We start from the raw sequence: 24,422 nt of genomic DNA, 5'->3' as shown, positions 1-24,422 counted from the left end.
CAGAACTCTCTGGGCACAATGTTAGCTGGGCCCAAAGTATGAGACAACAAAGCTGGACTAGTTTGCACACAGATGGTGGTCTCTTGTGGGTCCAGGCTGGCGAGTCAGTTCTGGCACAAGAGCCCTCAATCAGAGCTGAGTAGGTGCAAATGATCTTGGTTACAGGAAAACATGTGTATCTAATAAGTATCTTTCTCCTTTATACTTTTAGTGGCTGGTGAGTATAAGATGAGACCAAACTCTCCAAAGGGTTCCAGCATCTGTTGGCACTCTGCAAAGTGGGTGCTGGGTACATTTTTCAGTGTCACTTCCCACCAGTTTAACTGTGGGATCCCATGGTAGGAGGTTTCTTATAGCACAATCTGTATGGATAGACCCAGAGTGCAGGTGGAACAAAGGGACTGAGGCTGCCTTCTTTTGCCTACGTTGGGCAGCTAAATGACCAGGACCCAATCTTTGCCTGTCTCAGCTCCAGAGTTGAGTTACGGTTACAAAGCCTAGTGAGGATAAGGAGGTTACCAGGATGAGACTTGATAGGCTGTGACAATATGGTGGGGGAGGAGGGCCCTCTGTCACAGACCTAGGGGAGGGGAATAGGGTGAAAGAGGGAGGAACGGGAGGATACAAGTGAGGGAATAATAACTGAGATGTAATATGAATGAATTAATGAAATATTTTTTAAAAAATTAAAAAAAAGTAAGCCTAGTGAGGGAATGTGATTGAAGTTCAATTTCTTTTACTCTTTCTCCATTTTCTGGAGAAGAAATTAATGATGAGAATTTGGTACCTTTTCCATTGCTTCGCCTTAGGTAGGAATTTAAGCATGACCCCAAATTGGGAAGTGTTTTATGGTGAAAAGATGCCCCCTTTCTTGTCACATATTAACAACAGAATAAGGATTGAAGGAATTAGAAGCAATAGGGTCTGGTAAATAGCCCTGGCTTTAGGTTCAAGCTGATGAGCAAGCCTTGAACTTGTATAGCCAAGGCAAGTTACTTTCATTCCATGAGTGTTTGTTTCCTCATCATTAAATGGGGCATCGAATCAAATGAGCAACAAGAAATGAGGTGTGACATGATTCCAAATGTGTTAAAGGCATTGTCCTTTTTTATGCACTCCTATATGATTTCTAAATAGGTTTTTAAAACTCTACTCAATAGGGCATTGTGTTGCTAAGGTTTTCTATGAACAAATAATAAAAGGTTTGCTTTCAAAATGATTGGTATGTAGAATCTTAAAAATTACTACATTAAAAAGAATGTATTGCATCTCCGCTCAGGTTTTTGGATCTCAGAATATCCTTCAACTGTTGAAATTACTAAGATCTTCCAAAGAGCTTTTGCTCATATGGATTTTTAATCTGTCAATAACTAATGATTTAGAAACTACTTTGACATTGTTATTTGATTAAAGATAACAAAGCCCTGTTACAAATAAAATTGTATGACTGATAGTCTTTTTAAAGCCAAAGAGAGTTCAAATAGTACTTTAAAATTTTTATAATAAACTTTTTAGACATCTGCCTTTCTAGAAGGCAGCTGCTAAAGCATTTGGCCTGTTGTTACATGTTATTTGTGGTGAACACATGAAGATTTTGCTGTTCTCAGATATGTGGTAAAGAAGAGGGGACATTTTCGGACCCCTAGCAGGATGCTAGGGATTCCTGTGGGGTCTGCAGACCATACTTTGAAAATCATTGATTTTAATATGTTATTCGGCTTTAAAATGTGTTATGTTATAAAGATACATGACTCAGTGGGAAATGTTATACGGCTTGTTTTACTATGTCAATGAAACTTGACATAGCTTTTCGCAGATGCATGCTGTGCATTTGAACTCAAATTCTAGTGTAGCGTCCAGTGGTTCTGTTTATTCTTCTTCCTATTTACCCTGTCATCCTTCACCCACTTTAACAACCTATTCAGAATATACCCATCCATGCACTCACCTGTCCATTCACCTGCCCTCCCACTTGTCCACTCCCCTGTTCACAAGTTCATCTCTTCAACCCTCCCTTTTATCCACTTGTTCAAACCACTGTATATCAAGTATCTACAGTATTTCAGCCAACTTAGAGTGTCACGGATGTATTTTCCAAATAAGACAAAAACCTTTTTTATTATGTTGCCTTTTATAATATATGCCTTTAGAATTTGCTTAATCATTCCAACCCAAATAATTTATGGGGCATCTACAGTTGAATTTCTGTTTTGTCCCTCTTCCTCTCCGTTCTTCCTCACTCTTCTCTTTCTGTTCTTCTGTCCTCTCCTTTGCCTCTACCTCTTCTGTATATGGGGATGGGGATGGAATCCAGGTCCTTAGGCATATTGGGCAAATATATGATTGAACTACATTCCTAATGCCTATAGCTGAAGTTCTTGTTATAAAAAGTTTCCCTACTTTTTAGAACCAGCAATTGACTATTTTTGTATCTATAGGATTCTACTTCAGGAAAAAAGAAATTGTCTGCTTATGCAGCTGGAAGAAGCTACACGTTTAACATCATATCTCCAGTCCCAATTAAAGAGGTAGGCTACATCTGACGGGGAATGTACTTAATAATTTTATTATTTTTTACAGGAGCATGTATTATATTACAGTAACATGTGCATGAGCTTCATAGTTTCTTTTAGCTTAGATTTTCTACTACTGGCGATTGGTACCTGAAGTGGGATTAAACAGAGCAGAAAAGTGGATATGTTTTATTTTGTACATAACTTGCTAACATACAACTCAGATAAAAATGAGGAGAACCAAATTTGGCTTCAGAATAAGTAAGTCTGGCCCCTAGCACGGTTTCACACACCTGTGATTCTATCACTTGGACAGCTGAGGAAGGAGGATATGGAACTCAATTAAAAAATCAAGTTTATTAAAGGAATGTGTAATTTACTGAGCAGCTTCTTAGCATTCATCTATGCACATTTTTATTCTGGATCTTTTTGTAGAAAAAGAAAACATCTGGATGCAAAATGGCACCTTCCTTTGTTAAGTTCTAACTGTATTGTGAAGCAGGAAGTTAAGGGGTTTTGTTGTTGTTGTTGTTGTTGTTGTTGTTGTTTAAATGAATGACATTATCGGTTACTCCCCCAACTCAAGAGTCTGCTGTTGTGCACTGCCCCAAGTATCATTCAAAAGAGATACGAAGCAAACTCTGCTCAGATGCTCTCAAGCTTAGAACGGCATGGCATTCCTGTTGCTTCAATTCTTCCCTGGGGCTGTAGAACTTTGTGGTGGGTGGTGGAAGCAGCATGTGTTTTTCTGAGACCATGGCGCTCTTTCGTTTCAGCCTGTCTGCCAGTACCCTGACTGTGTCCTCTGGGAGCAGCCGTGGGTCCCTGGCCTCCAGCAGGGGCTCACTGGCCTCCAGCCGTGGTTCCCTCAGCTCCATCAGCTTCACGGACATCTATGGCCTCCCACAGTATGAGAAGGCTGATGCTGAATGTGGTCAGCTTCTACGCTTCGATCTGATCCCGTTTGATTCTCTGGGGCGCGATGTCCCCTTTACAGACCCGCAGAGCCACTCGGGCTTCCACAAGCAGAGGAGGTCCCTGGATACACCCCAGTCTCTGGCCTCATTGTCCTCTCGCTCCTCTTTGTCCTCTCTTTCACCCCCCAGCTCTCCCTTAGATACGCCCTTCCTCTCAGCTTCGAGGGACTCCCCTCAGGCACAGATGACTGACAGCTTTGAGGTGGCAGGCCTGGGAACACTGGACAGACTGCGGTCGCAGGCCTCTACTCTAGGAGATGAAGATTTGCAGGGAACTGCGACACTTCAGCCACATGGAATCCCTGTGGATGGAGAAGGACCCCGTGAGCGGGGAACTCAACTTGTGGCTCCCACTAGTGGAAGTAAGTTGTGACAGGAAAAAGGGGACCTTCATTTCAAGGGGGAGGAGGGTATATGTAGGCTATGGCTTTGAGGCTGGTGACTTTCAAGTTTTAAAATATTGATAGGACTAGGAAGAGTCCAGATGTTCACTAGTCTTTTCTTTCTGTGTCAGAAAAGATTGACCTTGATGAAGCTATATTTGGCTTATTTGTGGAATGTACTTAATTGCTAAAAAAAAAATAACATTAAAGACTACATAGTCACCAGGTGTGGCGCTGCATGCTTGTAATCCCAGCACTCAGGGAGGCAGAGACAGGTGGATCTGTGTGAGTTTGAGGTCAGCCTGGTCTACAGAGTGGGTCCAGAAGAGCCAAAGTTACATAGAGAAACTCTGTCTTGAAAAACAAAAATGAACTACATAATCTTCCATATTCAAAGGCAAATAAACAGGTAGTAGGACCTTAGTGCACTGTGTGGGGCATTTGCTAAGATGGAACTTTCTGTGTATGCACCCTTCAGGCCATCATGTAGACTTGTGTCAAATTGTATCCTTATAGAAATATCTACTTCCTCTGTCACTTCAATGTCTCTCTCTACCTATATGCCCTTGTTTCCAAGTATATAATTCTATCAAAAGTGGAACTAATTCCGATTGTGCCATTTCATAAGACACTGCAGCAGGTCTCAAATCATTTCTCATTGTTCTCTAGATAGGGAGACTACCACACTATATAGGAAGCTTCATCTACTCAGCTGTGCTAGCTCAACCCCTTATTGCTACTGCAATGCTGTGTGAGAAACTATTGACGGCTGTAACATAGCACCAAGAACAAGATTTCCTAAACCCAAAGTTCAGCCCGTATAGTTAACTTTCTTATTTACACAGCAAAAAACAATGTTCTAGACATTTAATTTAGGATAGCACTGGATAGTTTATATAGCATAGAGGATCCTTCTTCCCTGCCTGAAGGAAATTTAGCTCTCACTACTGGCCAGAGGAGATACTCTGGCACCTAGTGGATTGAGGCCCAGGGAGTTGCTAAACCTGCCATAGTATACAGCGCAGCCCTTACCACATAACAAAGGCTTTAGCCCAAGATGTCAATAGTGTGGAGACTGAGAATCCTGAGAGGCATTCTATTGGCTGTGTATCCAGTAGAGGGTGAAAATAAAACTGGAATACAGAGTAGTGTGGTGTAGTGGAAATGGCTTCAAATAAGGAGCCTACAGGCCAAGAGACTATTCCCTATCATGTTGACCTCTAGTTCTGTGATCTTTGAATTGTCCCACATTTCTTGCCCTCAAACATGATGATCTTTATTGTTTCTTCCATTTGCCACTATTTTGTTACCTAAGAGATAAATGGATTGATAGAAAAATCAAGTGATCTTTCAATTAGCTTATCTATAATATAGCAATCCGCTAACACTACATGTTTATCTGGAGATCATTATGTTCTGGGTTGCCTCTTGGCTTTTGACACCTCTGTTATTTTGGTATCTTACCTTATATTTGCAAACACGCATATATGTCCCCTGATATATTGCTTCTGTAACTCATATATCCAGGTAACCTTTATTTCCTTTATTCTTCTTTATAATTACAAATTTATCACCCCATACTTATTCCTTTCAACAGAAATGAAATTATAGAATTGTACATATGTCTTGATTAAACTCATCTTTCATCTAGTGCCCCACTCCCTTCTTAAGTTCTCTTTAAAGGTTGAAAGTCAAGAACATTAGTTTAGTTATACAGAAAGTGTACATGAGAACCCTGTGGGCCAGGGCAAAGGCAGGTTCTGAGGGAGAAGAGCTAAGTTAATTTCTGATCCTGATTTCTTTAGTTTTCTTTCTTGTTCTATGGCAGACATTGGTTGTCATGTTCCAACAATTTAGACTGGGAGGATTTTGCTTCATCTACATTTAGGGACTGCCACCTGGTGGAAGATTCCTGGATGACACTGAAAGTTGACTTGTGACCTTAGGAATTTGAAGTAATTAAGTTGGTTCCTGGAACTTGCTAGGTGCTCCCAGAATCCTAAGCAGGGAAACTGCGTAAACACAGGGAGACTCCTTGCATTCCTATGTGCTTTAGCAACTCTAGAGCCTAGAGTTGTGATAGCATTCAAGCACGCTATCAGAGCCCCGAGCATACCATCCCACCGTGTTCCGGGTCATACAATTCCCTCCAACATTCAGCCTTGCTCTGTAAAATCTAAGTTTGGCTTCAAGCTGTTCTAGTAAGAAAGTTTTGCTAAGATAAAAATCTAAATTGCCGAAGCTAGAAGGCAATGACTTTCCCGTTAAGACCCTAAGGCACTCAGATAGACAGATGGCAAGACAGTGGAGGATAATTTTGGACATTTTTTACATTTTTGCCACAGTTTTGTCTTTCCGGGATTTTTAAAGTTAAATATATCCTGATTTTTAAATACTTTATTTTTTTTAACCTACTGGTTAGTATATGCTATCAAAATCCATAAAATTCTTTTGAGTTTGCGATTTATTGATGATTTTATTGTACATACCCTGTTTGAAATTATCAGCTGAAGTCTTATAGTTTTCACTCTGTGATTTTTTTTTTTTATCTCTTCTCATGCTGCTCCACAGAAACGTTTACTGTAAGTGGCTTTGGTATTCTCCTTATCACCCTTTGATGCTCAGGCTTCGGGCACAACTTTTGCAGTGACTACATGCTTAGGGTGGCTGGGGGTGGTAGCTTATTGATTGTCATATCATTATTATTTCACTGCCATTATTCATAATAATGTATGAACTTTTTTCAAAAAGCTTTTAATATTTATTTCCTATATGTATTTTTTTCTCCAAAATTTAATAGTATTCATTATTTTAATATGCCTATTGATGGCTTTGGCTATGATGTGATTTTCATTTTTTCCCCTTCATATCAAGCAATGTTTATTATGTTCCTTGGTCTTGTGTCTGTCTGTCTATCTATAATAAGGAAAGAGCAGTGTGCTTCTTTGTTTATTTGTTTTTGTTTTTGTTTTTAATGAATGGGTAGAAAAATTTCTATTCCCTGCATTATTTTCACTACTTCCCAAGCCAGTCTTGACGTTCTAGAGTTTTGAGTATGTACTGTGGATGTTGCTGCATCTTTTTTAATTCAGGGCACCTGGCGAAGTTGCTCCCTCTTGCTCTGTGAATTCAATGACAGTCTGAACTTTCAGTGTCCATCCTCTCTGAAAGAATTCACGTTGTAATGATGAAAAAATGGTTAGATCTGTATGATGGAATAGGACTATGGAAGCGGGAGGATTGTCACCTAGTTCTGTTTCCCCAAAAGGATATAAAGCTTGATAGAGGAAGCATCTTTGGTGGATGTCTCAGTAGGGAGTGGAAACAGGCATTGGTTTCACTTGTAGAGATCTGCAAATGTAGAGGCTCAGATACCAGAACATCCCAAATGCAGTCAGGGCTTGAGGAATTTCATGAGACAGGACAAAGCCAAGAGCAGGACCTTGGAGTTCTAGTTACAATTTGAGAGTTTTATACCTTCAGCTACTTGAGGATCAAGTTGGCTTCTGTCCTTGGCTAATCATAGCAGAAGCAGCTTAACCCCATGGCTGGTACTATAGACAACTAGAAAGCCAGCTTTTGTTTCCAGTTAATATTGATAGACCAAAGGCCATAGCCTTATCTGTTTAATATGCTTGAGTTTAGTTGGTATGGGCAGTAATTTGGTTAAAAAAGAGAAGTGGCTGGGTTGTCATTAGGCTCATCCTTTTTGTTAGTTCAGAATGTCAAGTTTTCAGTTTCTGGAACTTGGATAGCCAAAGAGAAGCACAGAGACATTAGAGATACCTGTATTTTTAGCAAATGGCAGCATGAAGTCTGAGCAGTTCTTATTTATTCTGTACTTTAACAAAGAATGTCTCCTATAAAATAGAGATTTCTACATGTATGACCACATGTATCCTAAAAAGGTTGAGTATGTTTTGATTGGTTTTGTTTAAAGGAACCCATTTCAGTAAAAGAAAAAGATAAACTAGGTTTAAAAAAAAAACAAAAAGCAGTGATTATTTTGGCTCCTAAAAGTAGATATGAAAGATTAAAATCAAATACTCAGGAACAGTAGCATTCTGAACCAAGAAAGCAATTCCGGAAGCCAGTCTGGCCCAAGGTGACAGAGAAGGGTACTGCAGTGGCACTAACAGAGAGATGTTAGTCCCTGTGCAAGCGATAGGTCTCCAAGACAGTGTTTTCAAAGGGTGAATCCGTGTCCTTGGTATGAAGATCATCGTATTTTGTTAGGATGTATTTGGATAGTTTTTTAAAAGTTATCATAAAAGCAATATGAAATAAGTTTATTGTGTAAAATATAAAGGTTACTAAAGTAGCATAAAAAAGAAAAGTAGAAAAGAAAACCTCAGTGCAGCTGCAATTCTTCTGAGTATCTTTTTTCTTTTAAAAATTATTTTTACATTTTAATCAATCAGTACATAATGTATTGTATATCATTATGGTATATTTGAACAAAGTGTGTTTTTGTGATTCTGATTTTCCCTCCTCTCCTCCAAACCCCTGCTACCTCTGTCCCTTCCTTATAGCCTTCCCCTCCCAGACTCTTTTAGGGGTTTCCCACCTCTGTCATCTTATGCCCTATGTTCTCATCATCAAAGGGGAAATACAAGATGTATGAGTTCAAATGTATTTCTAGACAGGTAAGAGACTAGTTTAAGAAGATGCCAATGCCAGCCATAATGGTGCATACCATAATTCCAGCATGGAGGAGGATGAGAAACATCTCAAGTTCAAAGAGCCAGGATTACATAGTGAGCCTCTACCTTAAAAAGAAAAAAGCAAGAAGTAGTACTCAGACAGAAGTCTGTTGCTTTGGTTTTGCTTTTGGTTTTCAATATTAAAGACCATCATGCACAATGTCTATCTGCATGCACATGCCATGGCTTGTCTCTGGAGCACTTAGTGACTTTATAGCACTCTACCATAGATGTACTAGCCAGCTGAGCTATCATCTGCTGACCCAGGTGTGTCCCTTGTTTGCAGCAGTGACCCTCCGAGAAGACAGCGCCAAGAGGTTGGAGAGGAGAGCACGCCGTGTTTCTGCATGCCTGTCAGATTATTCCCTTGCCAGTGACAGTGGGGTATTTGAACCCCTAACCAAAAGGTTAGGAGCTGACCACCTTGTTTCCTCATCCCTAAATACCCTAGCCAGAGCATTATTGGTATTCACACAAAGAATCTATATGGAAATAGTAAGATTCTGAGCTTTGTTTATAATCCCATGAATATTTTTCTACCTCTAATCTTCGGGAGGTTGGGCCTTAGAACCCTGTGGGGAAAACACCTCTGGCTAATGTGTGCCATTTGGAGGTTGTGTTGTTCTGGAATGGCTTTTATCCCCTGGACCTTGTCCAATAGAGCTGATAAAGAGCAAGTATGCACAATGCGTACAAGGGACCTGCATTCCTAGCAATAAAGTTTCTCCCTTTCTTTCCTTCTTTAGCTACAGGTAGACCCGTGTGGTGAAAAAAAATATTTGGAGATTGAGTAGTTGGTTTTGATTCACTGTCTATGCTGTTGTTTATTCTTTGTACAGTTGTAAATCTCAAGTATCTGTAACGATCTTTTAGTCATTACAAAGTTTTTTAAAAGTTCACTTCATGAACACTGCCTTTTGTGTCACATGGAGTTTCAGAAGGTTTGCACTTATTTTCTAAAACAAAGCAAAACCCCAGAACAACACAAATAAGGATCAAGACATGTGTTGCTGTAGCTCATACCTATAGTTTCAGCATTGTGGAGGCTGTGACAGGAAAAAAATATTGCCACAAATATGAGGTAACCTTGGGCTATAAAATGAGTTCTAGGCCAACCTGGGCTAAGCTAGCAAGACCCCATCTGAAAACAGAGAGGTAGGCTAGAGAGATGGTTCAGTAGTTTAGAGAACTTGTTGCTCTTGCAGGGGACTCGATTTCTGTTCCCAGTATCCACATGGCAGCTCACAAGCATCTGTTACTCTATTTCTAGGCTTAACATATTTCCATTTCCAATGCCGTCTTCTGGCCTTCATGGCCCCTACATATGTGTAGTGCACACACTGATGCTCAGGAAAACACTTATATACATAAAATATAAATAAATAAGTCTTTTTTAAAACCAAGGGAGGGATAAAGAAAGAAGTTTGTGTGCAGGTACCCATGATGGATCATGGGGACCAGTCATGCCTTATGTGCTTGAATCACAGTTTGATAAAGCTCCTTTCAGTGAGGGACACCCTGAGCATGAGAGAGCCTGTACAGGTCCTTTTGGAATAAACCTAGTGAATTTACCATTATGTTTAGAAATGAAGACACTGAAGAGGCTGCTTTTGGAGACACATATGGAAACAATGAGCCCCAGATCTATGTGGGATTTCTGTGAGTATAAAAGCCAACTTCCTGTTACTCTTCAAGATGCCCTGTGAAATGAGGCCCACTTAGGTGGTATTCCATCACCTTTGATACACCCAGTCATCTTTCAGCCTTAATGATGCCCTGTAGGTGGAGTTGAGGGGGGTGGCTTCATGGTTCCCATCTCCATGGACAGGTAAAGGAGGATAGAGGGACCCCATGACTCAGGCGTTGCTTCCCCATTCTTGATAGCTCAGGTCTTACTTTTGTCTCAGATGAGTTGACAATGGTAGAAGGCAGAAGGGAAAGAGAAAAGTGGCTGCATTGCTATCTTTCATCACTGATACCACAGCTGAGGACTGTTAGCTTAGTGTTGGGAGTCAGAATGGTGGGAAAAGCAAAACCTCCTCAAACTCAAGACCTTGGGGGTATATTTCCACACTTAATGCTGGAAGTTGACAGTGATCACCATAGTAAATATAAGATAGCAAGGTCCTTCCTTTATCCCCAGAGTGAGTCATCCAGTGTCACTTATGGATGTCTAGCCACAGTTTCAATAAAAGCAGGTGCCATGATGTTTATACTGACAGCACAGGATGTTCAGGTCTCTGTAGTTTTGGTTTTCCCATTCTTGTTATTCTGGTACAGATTTCTTAGTGCTGACACTGTTGACAGAATCAGGTCATTCTTTGCTGTGGTGTCCCATCTTGTACACTGTAAGGTATTCAGTTTTGTCCTTGCTATCCATCTACTTGACACTCTCATTCCAGTTTTGATAATAACAAATACTTTGAGATATCACCAATGTCCCATGGGACTCAAATAGGGTAAAATGCTCCTCAGTCAGTGGGACACTGTTGCTGTTAAATCAGGAGGCCGTTTCCGCTAATGGGGAATTTACAGTCCATGAACTTGAGCTTTATTTTCTAGGCATGATAGTACGAATGAGTATCTCCTTGTGCATGTGCTGCAACTGAGGAACCTTGCTGGCCTAGTAATGAAGGAAGACTGCAAAATGTAAGTTCCTGCTATTGGAGACCTGAAGGCTGTGTACAGCTCGTGAGGGTCTTCCTCTACCCAATACTGCTCATTGCCTGTTCTACTCACCAGACTGGGGAGGGAAAAAATGGTTTGGGAGCCTGAATTTTCAGTAAAAGGGTAGGGAATATCTATCTAAAGTATAAAGTATAATAATATAATATTATATATTATATTATATATGTATATATTTGTATTAAGCGCTTAGTTAATTAGTTAAGATGTTTGGTGTACTGTGCCGCTGCCAATGAAGTGCCCGCCACTGGCAGTGTTGAGGATTACCCTGTGGTACTTGTGCAAGCACATCCCACTCTGTGATCTAATGACATATATCAAGAGGCCTAAGATTGAGTTCAAGGAGTCCACGGCTAAGGAGAGGAATAGGAAATAGGAATTGGGGCCATTTGGCAGTCAGCTAGTGATTTTGGCCTCTGTGGTAGAATTGTTGCCTCTGTGTGCTCTGTGACCCTAGGTAGGTGCTCATGAAGGGTCTCCCTAAGGTGAGTGACTGCAAATAATGGTGCATTCAAATCTTAGGTAACCAACCCCATCCATTCCTTGTAAACTAGCTTTGTAACAATGAGGATCCACATCGAGATTCAGCTCATCTGGTGATACACACAGCAATGGTCACATGTATTTCACCCGCTCAACTGTTTGCCAAGTCCCAGGCTGGGGTTAGAAAGCACAGGAAAAAGACTGTACCTCTATAGATGCCAGAACTATAAGGAGAGGGCAGAAGAACTCTTTCTGAAACAAAGTATCCAACAGAACCTCAAAGCGCCAAGTTTGATCTTGGCCAGTCGCTCATGCTCCATCCAATCTACAGAGACACATTAGTCCTTTGGACCTGGAGGGTGGGAACCACACTAATGTCATACCAGTAAGCGAGCTGCTGACACAACATGTTTTCTCCCCTCTATCCCCAGCCACATCCGAGTCTACTTGCCACCACTCGACTCTGGCACTCCCAGCACCTACTGCTCCAAGTCTCTGGAATTCCAAGCTCCACTGGTTTTTAATGAAGTGTTTAAGATCCCTGTGCATTCCAGCATGTTGACATTGAAATCGCTGCAGTTGTATGTGTGTTCAGTGAGTCCTCAGCTACAGGAAGAACTGCTGGTATGTGTGGCAGCAAGGCCTCCACTCTCTCATACGGTGCTCTCCCTCCCCTCTCTGTTTTATGACCGTATCTTCTTTCTCTCTTCCTCCATATCTTCTTTGTTGCTAATTTAATTTTTCATTTTGTTTTTTTATAATTACTCTTATGTTTGTGGGGCCCAGGGGGGGCAAGTAGGGGTGAGGGTGTACATATGTAGGTACTAGAGAAAAACTTTTCTTTCTCTTTCTCTTTCTTCCACCGTGTGTGGTCTGGTAGTCAAATTTGATATTTTAAGGGACCACAGTTACAGAATAAAACTATTAAGGATTGGCTTTGGCTTTTGTTTCTAACACCCATGCAGGGCATTTCTCAGATAAACTTGGCCGACTGTGATAGTTCAAGCGACATGCAGCTGCGCTGGTATCCTGTGCAGGTCTTTGCCAGCCCTGAGCCACCTAAGCCAAAAGAGCCTGTGCAAGTTCTGGAGAGTGCCACACAGGACACCATGAATGCCAGCTCGAGAAAGACGGTAGGTACATGGCACTAGCTCAGAGAGCCAATCTTTTACGTCCATTTTCTTGACTTTGAGACTGGCTTTGCTCTAGGTACTCATTTTTAAGACGGTTTCTTGTAGACTTCAAGTCAGCGCGGGTTATCAGTGAAACGGTGTCAGGAGAAGGAATCAGATGGGAACATAATAGCATACAAGACCACTTCCTGAAAATGAATTGTTAATGCAAACATGTTTGCAATCAGTACTTTTGTACAAGTTTGTAGGCACAGAGCTATAAGCACAGGGTGAACAGTATGTTGCTGGGAATGGTGGGGTCTTTTCCTGTGTTGTCAAGAGATTAAGCACAAACATCCTTTCCTCTTTCAGGATGCAGTGACAGTGCTGCTGGCCAGAACCACAGCACAGCTCAGAGCTGTGGAGAGAGAGCTGGCTGAGGAGCGGGTAAAACTGGAATATACTGAAGAGGAGATCCTGGAAATGGAGCGTAAGGAGGAGCAGGGTGAGGCTGTGTCTGAGAGGTGAGTGCATAGTCCCCTGCCCTCTTAAAGGCTGCAGGAAGAGGCAGAACTCTGCACAATAACTTAAGGAGGTGAAGCGAAGTTACCGTAGACAGTCTAGCCTGCCCAATGCCAGGCAGTGTGGCTCTCAGTCAGGAGAGTGTTCTACATGCAAGTCACAAGTCACTTTCCTCCTCTTTGTCCCTCTAGGATGTTCTAGAATATGCTCAGGAGCCATATTCTGGTGGGGAATTTCATGGTGGTTTGAATAAGACAAATACCCTGAGTTCTGTGCCCATTCCTCTTCCTTCAAGTCCAGAATTTCTTTTTAAGACTCCACTCTGCTGAGACTAACAATAACAAAGACACCCCGCCCCCACTCCTTTTTTTTTTTTTGAAATGGGCTCTTAAAGCTTAGCCCAAGGTGGCTTTGCAGCTCTCCTGCCTTAACCGTTTGAGTGCTAGCATTATAGGCATATGTCACCATGCCTGACTCAAAGTTCCTTTTAGATTATGTTGTTGTTTGTTGTTCCATTTCTTTTAGGGTACTGGGAATGATCTAAGGCTTTGTACATTCTGAGCTCCACTCCCACTGTTGTTGTTGTTATCTATCTATCTATCTATTTATCTATCTATCTATCTCTCTCTCTCTCTATCTATCTATCTGCCATTTATAGTGTACAAGTCACTAGTGTGGGGTATAATTACAATACGCCATTTTTATCACAGTCTGCTGTGGAGAATTTTTATAAAACAAAAAGACTCCCCGTCACCCCCCACCCCCCCCCTCCACACATACTAGCCACCACTCCCATTCCTTCTTCCCTCTGACAGTCTTCAACCACAAATGCACTTTGTCTTTGTGGACTTGCCTCCTGTCAACACACCCCTCAATGGAAGGATATAATCACATAACCAAGCGGCTTCTTTTTCCATTGCTGCTTGAAGTGGCCAGTCAGTGACTCCTTGGCTATAGAGGCCTGTGGGAGATGGATGGTCTTCTGCTAAAGGAACACCTCCAACGAAATGGTTTGACTTACCCTCTATGGAGGGAGGGTCAATTGAATTCCTTCCACGGAGTTCCCAAAAGAGTATTGTCTTTATGAAGTGTGCTTTTGGAGCACCTGGCAGAGGGATAGGGTATTCTGTACATGGTCAGACAGAAACTTGGGTAGGATTTTCTAGTAGAGTTTTTGGTGTCTTAAGTGGCTCCAATTGAGTGATAAAGAAAGATAAGACTGTTAATGAAAGACCTTGAATACTGTCTTTCTTAGAAAACAGAAAGACTTCTTCTATTTTGTGAGAACAGCAGCTGTCTTTAGTTATTGAAAATAAACAAGTCTTCTTTGCTGTCTTTGCTACCCTGCCCTGCAAACAACCATGAAGGGTATCACCTCTGATGAGCTTTTCATGGACTGTTGCAATATTTATCTTTTAGGAGTTGGCAGGCTGACTCGGTTGATAGTGGCTGTAGCAACTGCACCCAGACCAGCCCCCACTACCCTGACTCCTGTTACATTGGTGTGGACTCCAATCATGGCCATGTGTTTACTGGCCAGGCAGATTCTTACAACCCTGAGAAACTTCAGCCCCTGCCTCTTAAGGTAAGTAAAAAGTGTCAAAGGGGCCTTTGAATGTATAGCACCTGGCCAGTCCTAGGAGGAAAGTTGGTATGTCCTCATATATATTATAGGAAGTGTGAGGGGCAGGGTAAAAGAAAGCCAGGTGTACTTCAGAAAGCTAGACTGATGTGGTCACGTGTACGAGTAGACTATGCACTCACTAATAGCCACGCCTTGTAGGTATTAGTTGGTATGGAGATGTGTGGCATTTGAAGGTAATAGCTAAGCAAGGGCCCTTTATTATTGAATACTGAATGGTAGCATTCCCTACGATGTGTAAGAAATTACTGTGAGCTCAGAAGGTCCTACAGAAATGTCCATCACCTGTGGGTTACAAGAAAAGGACAGCTGTAATTTAGTAAATAGGGAATTTTTACACCATGCTGTGGTAAGCCCTTCCCATCTTCAGGGACAAATATGTTTTTGAGAAGTTGACACTCTATCTGTACCTCACTGAAATGGCATTACCCTAACAATTCGATGTACAAAAATTATGCTATGCCACTGGTCCCTGAACAGCACGTGTGAACTCTTCCCCCTGCTTACTTTCTTAATCTGCAGCTTTTGCAGCAGACTAGAGTACTTGATTTAGACTAGGTCTCCAGGAACTGCTGCAGTTCTACTGTTTACAACCTTGAGAAGTAAAAGCTACCAAAAAAAGACCTGGAGATGCTAGATTGATGTCTTCCCTTTTTTAAAAACTTTATTTACATTTATATTTTGGAAAGGACTGGAAAGTGAGATGATATAATTACTATGGAAAATGGCACAGCAGGACTTCAAAGCCTTCAGTGGCTTATTTTTCTCATCCCACCACTTTGGACTGGATAAGGCAGAAAGATTGCCTGGTGTTCAAGACCAATGTGGACTATATAATAAGTTTCAGGCCAACCTGAGCTGCATGGCGAGACCCTGTTTCCAAAAATAGAAAAAGAGAGCTGATAGGAGTAGGTAGGGAGAAAATGAACTACTGCATGCTCTAGCAATGCTGCTTCTGTGTAGTAGGTATAAAATAAAGGTAGACCAGCAGGAAGAAACTTCCAAGGGGATGTTGTTCACACTAAACATACTGCTTGTGCTATGAAGATGTTAGAGTAACAAAAAGCCTACTACCTAGGTTGACAAGGAAACTACCACAGAAGACCTTTTCCCAGAGGAAGCACTGGGTGTTCGAAAGGACCGGCCTAGCCGCCGTGCCCGCGGCTCTCCTTTTGTCCGCAGTAGCACCATTGTGCGCTCACAGACCTTCTCACCAGGGGCAAGGAGCCAGTATGTTTGCAGGGTGAGTTGAAATTCCTTTACTACTATGTGCAACATTTTCTTCATTACTCTCTTTGTCATGTTTCCATTTTTGCCATCTCTGCTAAAAGACATGTGTATTCTCACAAGCCATACCAATGAATGAATGACCACCATGTATGAGTAGAGATAAAATGAGTGCTAGGCGCTCAGCTTGCCACCTGGCCCTGAGCCTGTTAAGTTCTGGATTTCGTCAGAATTCTACCTCCCACACATTTTCACTGCTTTATGTGCCCCATCTTAGATGAGGAGGCAGGGTGAATATTGTGACATCAGCCTCAAAGACAGCAAGTCAAAATGGGGATTGTCTTGGGTTGGATAAAGGTCTGTAGGTTTCACTAGCACATTCTCTTCATTCTCAGAAGTCCTAAAGTGTAGTCACATGGCTGAGCAGCAAGGTGCCAGTCTCTTTGAATCCTGTAGGTTCTAAGGAATACATTTCAATTCATCCACATGGAAATTTATACCCTTTGGGGAATGATGGAGATATGCAGTCATATCGCATTAGAATGCTTTACTAAATACTGACACTCAGGTCCAACTCCTAGAGGCTTGTCACTGGTCACAGGTTGAACCTGAGAATAAGAACTTTTAGAAGCTCTGATGTGCACATGAGACTGAGAACCTGTAGGTAGGTAGATAGGTGGCCAAAGCCACTGTAGTTATTGAAGGGAGGACAGTGAATCTGAGTGACAATAATACCATTGACCTGGACAGTGAAATGGTTTTGAAGGGAAAATGAGGGTCATGATGCTTATATAAGTGGTTGGGCATACTCACTTGAATACCATCATCATGCTCCTTCTTTAGCCTATGCTTCAGTAGAACCAGCAAGGAGCAGATTCAGATGCTCTTTGACAATAAAGTAATAGTAGGACAGTTTGCTTCTTGGAGGAAGATTGGCAGCTGCTGGGTTGAGCTATGTGCCTTAGCATAAAAGACTGCATTTATTGGTGTTGGTGTTAGAAGCCTTGCTGTTTATGTGCATGTTGGTATGACCACAGGGCAAGTAAGCTTCCATGCCACTGTGTTTCCTGAGTATCTCCTGTAACTGGTACAGAAACTAGGGCTGGGTAGGAAAGACTTGGGCACTCACACAGACAACCATTGATCCACTACCACATGAAATCCGTAGGGGCACCCATAAAGAAGTGTTCTTTATTTTCCCCTTTAAAAACCACACCTTTCCCTTGACTGGCACAGCAGGGCTTGGTGAATGTTGGCTTGTCATTCTACCAGGAATGAGTCTCTTTTTCCAGAAAGCCATTTTACTAAAACCAGAAATAAATAGCAAATGTGAATGATTGCTGAACAGTGAAACATGCTGAAGACAGTGCCTGCTTTCATAAGCATCTTACTTAATATCAAATCATAGTAGGTAAGGACAGCACAGAAGTATGACTGCTTTGGTCCGTGTAGAAAATTCATGTGGTTAAGTTGATAAGCATGAAAAAGACCATGTTGGCAGTTTTGTTTGTTTTGTGTTTTGTTTTCACTTAAAACTCTTTTATAAGGTCCAAAGACCTGGTAAAAGCATCACCAACAACAAAAATTAATGTGCTTGAAATGCCTCAGAGAAGGGGAAAAAGAATCCCAGTTGGAATACTCAGCAATTAATAGAAAATGGCTAATAAAATTGTTTCTGATTATTCTTTTTGGTGCAGCTTTATCGTAGTGACAGTGACAGTTCAACACTGCCCAGGAAGTCCCCTTTTATACGAAATACTTTGGAAAGACGAACCCTTCGCTACAAACAGGTGTGTACTACAGAAACTAATGGAATCTATAACAGCTGTGGTTTATTTGTATATTTACAGAAAATAATGTTATTTTAGGAAATGCTTAAGGCCACATTAATTAAAAGAGTATTTTTATTTTGTTTTAACTTCTTTAGGAAGCATAATAGCGTCATACTTCTATTAGCATTTCCTGATGATTTTATATCATTTGTGACCATTATAGTCTTACATGTATTAAATAAATAATTATTTCTACATGATGTTATTTTTTTCCTTTTGATGAGAGTATCTGTGTCTTGGCAAATTTGGACTTTCTATGATTTATTTTTACTTTAATTATGTGTATTTATGTGGGAGTATGTGCACATGTGGATGTAGATGCCTGTGGATTCCTGATCTATGGAAGCAGAGTTATGGGCAGTTATAAGCCACCTGAATGGGTGCTGGGAACCCAACTCAAGTTCCTTGCAAGAGCAGCCCACTGTGTTAACCACTTAACATCTCTCCAGTCTCTACAACTCAATTTCTTGATATAGAGCATGCCTCTATTGCTTCCATTGCCTCTGTTGGCCAAGGTTTCTTTTCCTTTTTATCATGCCAGCTTTAAAATTTGTAGTTTCTAGGGTAAGTTCCTGTCTTTTCTAGGCAAGCATCTTTTGGAATAGATATTTTAAAAATCCAAGATTCCCATGCGATATTGCTACTCAGATTAGTTGCATACTAGAAAATCTAAGAAAGTATGTAATTGAGCTACAGAAGTTGTGTCTGAACAGCAGTAGTATCAACATTTTTAAAATGAGTTATACTTTGTTACTGTCCCATGCTCTCTTGTTGAGCACCATCCTTGACCTTGATCCATTGGATGCTGGAAATGCCAGTTTCCTGCTGTTATATACTTATCCTTCCACCACCACTGTTTTAAACACTACTTAATTGGGTCACTTTTGTGTGTTGTCATTCTTGCTTATCAGATGCCAGTGAAAAATGAAGTCTCAAAGCCAAAAAATGCACATTTTTATACCATAGACATACATTATCAAATGACTTTACTAAAGGAATGTGTTCATTTTTTTCCTGTAAGCTGTATATAAGGGTCTGTTGATCTATACTTTGACACAGTTGTAGGCAATTATTAAAGAAAAAAGTTTGCTCTTCCTAATTTTGGTATTGATAATCTTGCCAAAATCTTTTTTGTTTGGTTTGGTTTGGTTGGGTTGGGTTTTTTGTTGTTGTTTTATTTGCTTTGGTTTTTTTTTTTTTTGAGGTGGGGGTGGTTTTTCAAGACAGGGTTTCTCTGAATAGCCTTGGCTGTCCTGGACTCACTTTGTAGACCAGGCTGGTCTTGAACTCACAGTGATCACTTGCTTCCGCCCCTGAATGCTGGGATTAAAAGCGTGTACCACCATGCCTGGTGAGAATCTGTTTTGTTTTGTTTATTAGTGTGGATGTAGGATAGGTCAGGCTTAGAGACATATTTGTACCACAGCAATCTCCTGTTAATTGTGGAAGAAGCTACCAGAAGATGGAGCCTGTGCCAGCCCAAGCTGGTTGCATGCTCACTGGTGCCCCCTGCCTGTCTTCCACAGTCCTGCAGGTCATCCCTGGCTGAGCTCATGGCCCGCACCTCTCTGGACCTGGAGCTGGACCTCCAGGCCTCGAGGACTCGACAGAGGCAACTGAATGAGGAGATTGGCACCCTCAGGGAGCTGAGGCAGCGTCTGGAAGATGCGCAGCTGCGGGGCCAGACTGACCTCCCACACTGGGTGCTCCGAGATGACCGGTTCCGCAGCCTACTGAAGGAAGCAGAGAGGCAGGTAAGAGGGCCAAGGGCCTAATCTGGACTCCCTCTAGAATTCCCAAGCTATTGCTTTGTCCATGGTTTCCACCCTGAGCTCTAGTTGCCAGTGTTCCTATAAAGATACAGTAATTGAAAGGGTCCTGGCACTTTTATGAAAAGTTCCCCTACTATGCGTATTTGTGGTGGCACCAGTAGACACCTAGAGGTTCTTCAAGGAGAGTGAAAGATACCAAGATCCTCCTTGCCTTGTCTGGGGAATGTCCTGGGGCCACATTCAGCCAGGCTTGGATCCAGCCACCCTGGGCACTTCTGTGGAGATTTCTTCTGTGGACACAGCTGGAGCAGGCTTTTTTCTGAATCTCTGTGTCTGATGTTATAAGTCTTCTGGACTCCCAGGATGGGAGTGAACTCATTCATTGTGTTTTTGTTTTGTTTTGTTTTGTTTTGTTTTGTTTTGTTTTGTATTAAGTAGCAGGAGAAAGTCTTGCTCATCATATGTTTCTGTTGCAGACAAGACAGACCACACTTGACTACCATCAAGAACAAGTAGCTGAGAAGATGCTGAAGAAGGCCTCCAAAGAGATCTACCAGCTGCGAGGGCAGAACCACAAGGAGCCCATCCAAGTACAGACCTTTAGGTAGGTAGGGAATGAACCCTGGGCCCAACATTACTGCTCACTCCTTTCTTATCACTATGGCATGATTAAAACTACATTCTCAGTGCCTATGAAAAATTACAGTGAAATTCAGAAAGCATAAAATTAACATATTTAAAACAAACAGATTAATACCAAATACCATTTGCTGCATCAATAATCTCATGCTGCTACACCCTCCATTTGGTTTTCAAATAATTGTCATAGTCCCCAAAGGAAAGTGCCTCATACCCACTTGATAGTTAAGCCCATCCCCCCTCCCTGATCCCCGCCAACCAGCAGTCTGTTCCCCCTCTCTCTGTATTTGCCTTCTCTGGCTATTTCCTATTAATGAGATTAGTTTTCTGTGTCCTCCAACTTGCATTTAGCATCAGGCTTCTGAAGGTCATCCACACTGTAGCATCTACCTGTGTCAATTCTTCTAATTGCTAAATACCATGGTAGACTTTTAGCTTTAATGTATTGGGATCTTTAATATTCACATCCTTGTTATAACTAGCATTTAAGTAGTATAACTTTCTGCCTTCAGTTTTGATTTGGAACTCATTCATTCATTCATTCACACAACTCTCGCCTTATTATTTATTTCTTAACAAGACTTTTCTATATACCCACCATATACTAATGAGTATTTTAGCCGGTATAGACAAGCACATACATCATAGGTTTCATATAAACAGTGGTTACTGATGACTTAAATTCAGCCTCTGCTACTGGGGGTTGAGTCTAGGGCCTTATGTAAAGTAGGCATGCACTCCGCCCCTGAGCTATATCCATAGCCCTTTTGGATCTACTTTTAACATACAATTCTTTCCAATCCTAGGGAGAAGATAGCATTTTTTACAAGACCAAGGATTAACATACCTCCTCTCCCAGCCGACGACGTTTGATGTAGTGCATTGTGCACATGAAGTATTTATCTGCCTGTTTTATTTTCATGAAGTTCTTAGATTAGCTAAATTTGTCTTTAAAATATTTGTGCAAAGCTATTAATATACACATTTTGTAAAGAAAACATATATCTATACATATATATTTTATAATAGTGACGGCAACAGGGCTTGGTTTTCCCTTGTTGTGAAATCGACATCTCTGAAGACAGGTTATTTTATAAAAGATCAAATATCATGTTAAGAGTGTACAGTTTTTACACTGTTTTATTTGACTTAAAGGCTGGAAGACAGAAACGAAGTGAGTTCAGGCAAATTCACTGTATTGTAATTTATTTATAGTACTTTTTTCCTTGAAGGAAAATACTGACTTTAAGGTGTATTTTAAGTCTGAAAATTTGTTCTTCAGTCTTTGTCATGCAGTAGAATGGAACTTGGGGCTGGTTTTGTTTCTGACACCTAAAACGCAAACACTATGTGCTGAGTTTGTCACATGTATCAGTTTCTCATACGTGCATTTACCATGTATATTGTATACTTTCACTCTCTGTGTGTTATGTTAAAGTATCAACTGCAGTGGTTCAGTCATACTCTGCAAGCTGTGTATGCGTTGTAGGGCTCAGTGTCCTGGGCACTGATGGCTCCTCATTGCTGTGTTGTCATCTAATGCATCTTTCTGTGCTTACTCCAAGTCTGAAGCCGGCAACAGAGCTTCCAGCATCCCAGGTTTCAGCCTGCCTGTCCACTGGTGACTGGTGGCTGTTCACATTGCTTACAGTTGTCAAAGCATGTACAGCTATCTTTGATACCTCTGGCTGATCTGACAGACAGCAGGGTGGGAGTGCTCTTCCATTACCCCTACTGTTTTGTGAAGGAAAGTGAAAAGAGTGAAAACAACAGATACTAAGAGCAGAGACATAACCTTTGAAGGTGCTTTTTGTGTATGTGGAGAGAAGGGCGTGTGGGTAATATGGCTTACCCAGCAAGTCATTGCAGGAGAATATTTGAGTTAAATCAAAATGCTTCTCTCATATTGGAGCTAACCAATATTCCTCATAGAATTTTAGAACTAGATCATGAGGGAAAATTTAATGGAATAAAAATATACCATGATTCTTTTAAATGCCAAACAATTTAGTTTGTCTAGCACACTATTATTATATGTAAGTGTGCTTTCTTTTCTAGGCCTTGAATGAATAAATGAAGTAATCATAGGAAATGTCAAAGAAAGCAGAACTCTCTTCCTTGATCTTTCTTCCCCTCCTTGGAAATGTCCCTTTTGATCGGGTTTCCTTTCTTATCTGTCTGTAACCTCGTCCTTGTATAACCCACTTTCATTTCTCAATTTATTAAAAATGAATTTTGTTAAAAGCATTTCATTGACATGTGACCAATCACAGACAATGGAATTTGTCAGTGGTGGTAAGATTGAAAACCTTGTTTGTTTTTTTTTTTTTTTTTACAGTTGTCATCTCTTGCTATGCATTCCTGCTTCTAGCCTTGCCTTTTTGCCCCCACCCCCACCCAATTTCCTTTTTGTACAAACCTACAATAGAGGTAGAGACCCAAGGTACCAATCCTTAGAGCCCTGCCAGTAGCAAGCAGCATTGCTGAGCAGGCCCTTGCCCTGTGCCTGCAGATTATCGGGACCTTAACCTCCAGCCAGAGCCAACTGTGACTGACACTGCCTCACAGAGGCAACTCTTCCCAGGCCACTCTCTACCTGGAATGAGGTAGCTTTTCTGCCAACCCAAATTAGGGAGCAGCTGAGGAAAACCAATGATGCCAGTACAAAAACTCTAAGCGTACTTTTCAGAAACATCACTGCCTATCTTATGTCAATTTCTGTGGGGAGTGTTATGTTCCTACTCTTGCCCCCACAGGAAACACATGCAGCCCATGCTTTAGGAGCAGTCCAAGGAGGAGCACCTGGGTTTGACACCTTTCCGTCATCTCTCTCTCTCTCTTTGCCATCTGGCTTTGCAACATGTGGAAGGTGAATTTTGTGCAGGTGTATTGCATGGACTGTTTGTTGCCATAGGAGACATGGTACCAAACACCCTCACTTGCTTCCTTTTGGCAGCTATCAGCCTCTTAAAAATACCATGCCGGGAATACATTGCCCACTTCAGATAAATGAAGGGCTGCGGGCATTAGGGAGCTGGAGGGAGTTTCCATCTGCTGTGTGAGTTTGTATATATGCTTGGCCTGGTGAAAAAGAAAACTCTGGTCTCTGAGCAGCTCTGGTCGTACAACAACCTGAAATCTGCCACCAGGGTCTCTGCAACAGCACCGCGTGTAAAAGGGAATTTGGTGTTTTGCTTTATCTAATCATTGCATTGTCAGACTTTGGTGATTATTGCTGAAATAAGTAACCTTCTGTTGTGGGAATAAGTTATAATCAGTATTCATCTCTTCTTTGTTTTGTCACTGTTCTCCATGATTGTGTAATTTGTATTGTTTGAAGGTATTTCTTCTATAAAATTAAACTAACCTGCCTTAAGAACAAATGGGAATGTGTGGTTTGTTGTTTAAATAAACAAAAAATGGTGCTGGAAATATAGCTCACCGGTAGAATACATACATACTTCACATATACAGAGACTTGATTTCAGTCTCAACACTAACAAATAAATGAATAGAGACATTGTGTTAGTCAGGGGTCTCTAGAGAAACAACTTATAGAAGGAATCTAGATAGATGTAGAAAGGTAATTTATTAGAATAGCTTATAGGCTGTAGTCCAGCTATTCCAACAATGGCTGCCTATGAATGGAACGTCCACAAAGCTGGATGACCCAGCTGGTCTTCACTATACACTGGAATCCTGAAGAAGTAAACTCTAATGCCGATGAAGGAATGGACTTGCTATAGTGAGAGCATTCAGGCAAAGAGAGCAGGCTTCCTTCTTCTGTGTCTTTATATAGACTGCCAGAAGGAGTGACCCAGATTATAGGTGGATATTCCAACCTCAAAAGACCATGATTAGGGTGGGTTGATACCCATGGGGGGCTCCCCTTCTCTGAGGAAAATATGAGGGGGAATGAGGGAAAGAGGACT

General features: G+C 41.3%; 1 protein-coding gene across 1 annotated transcript in view; it reads left to right on the top strand.

Moving 5' to 3' along the window:
* The window catches only part of WWC3 (WWC family member 3), a 102,866-nt gene extending 78,993 nt beyond the window's left edge, over positions 1–23,873 (top strand). Inside the window, exons 10-23 of the mRNA XM_084790583.1 lie at positions 2,439–2,528; positions 3,290–3,852; positions 8,863–8,983; positions 10,161–10,235; positions 11,139–11,225; positions 12,176–12,368; positions 12,710–12,877; positions 13,229–13,380; positions 14,798–14,963; positions 16,099–16,263; positions 17,945–18,037; positions 19,606–19,833; positions 20,328–20,455; positions 21,297–23,873. Of these exons, the coding sequence (XP_084646709.1) occupies positions 2,439–2,528; positions 3,290–3,852; positions 8,863–8,983; positions 10,161–10,235; positions 11,139–11,225; positions 12,176–12,368; positions 12,710–12,877; positions 13,229–13,380; positions 14,798–14,963; positions 16,099–16,263; positions 17,945–18,037; positions 19,606–19,833; positions 20,328–20,455; positions 21,297–21,363 (2,296 nt within the window). The 3' untranslated portion in view covers positions 21,364–23,873. The remainder of the gene's footprint in view (positions 1–2,438; positions 2,529–3,289; positions 3,853–8,862; positions 8,984–10,160; positions 10,236–11,138; positions 11,226–12,175; positions 12,369–12,709; positions 12,878–13,228; positions 13,381–14,797; positions 14,964–16,098; positions 16,264–17,944; positions 18,038–19,605; positions 19,834–20,327; positions 20,456–21,296) is intronic.
* The last annotated feature ends 549 nt before the right edge of the window (positions 23,874–24,422 follow it).

The sequence above is a fragment of the Acomys minous genome, assembly GCF_964271855.1.
Source record: "Acomys minous genome assembly, chromosome: 7".
In the NCBI taxonomy this organism is placed as follows: Eukaryota; Metazoa; Chordata; class Mammalia; order Rodentia; family Muridae; genus Acomys; species Acomys minous.
Note: the sequence above shows the minus strand (reverse complement) of the source record. Positions and strands in the feature narration are given on the sequence as shown.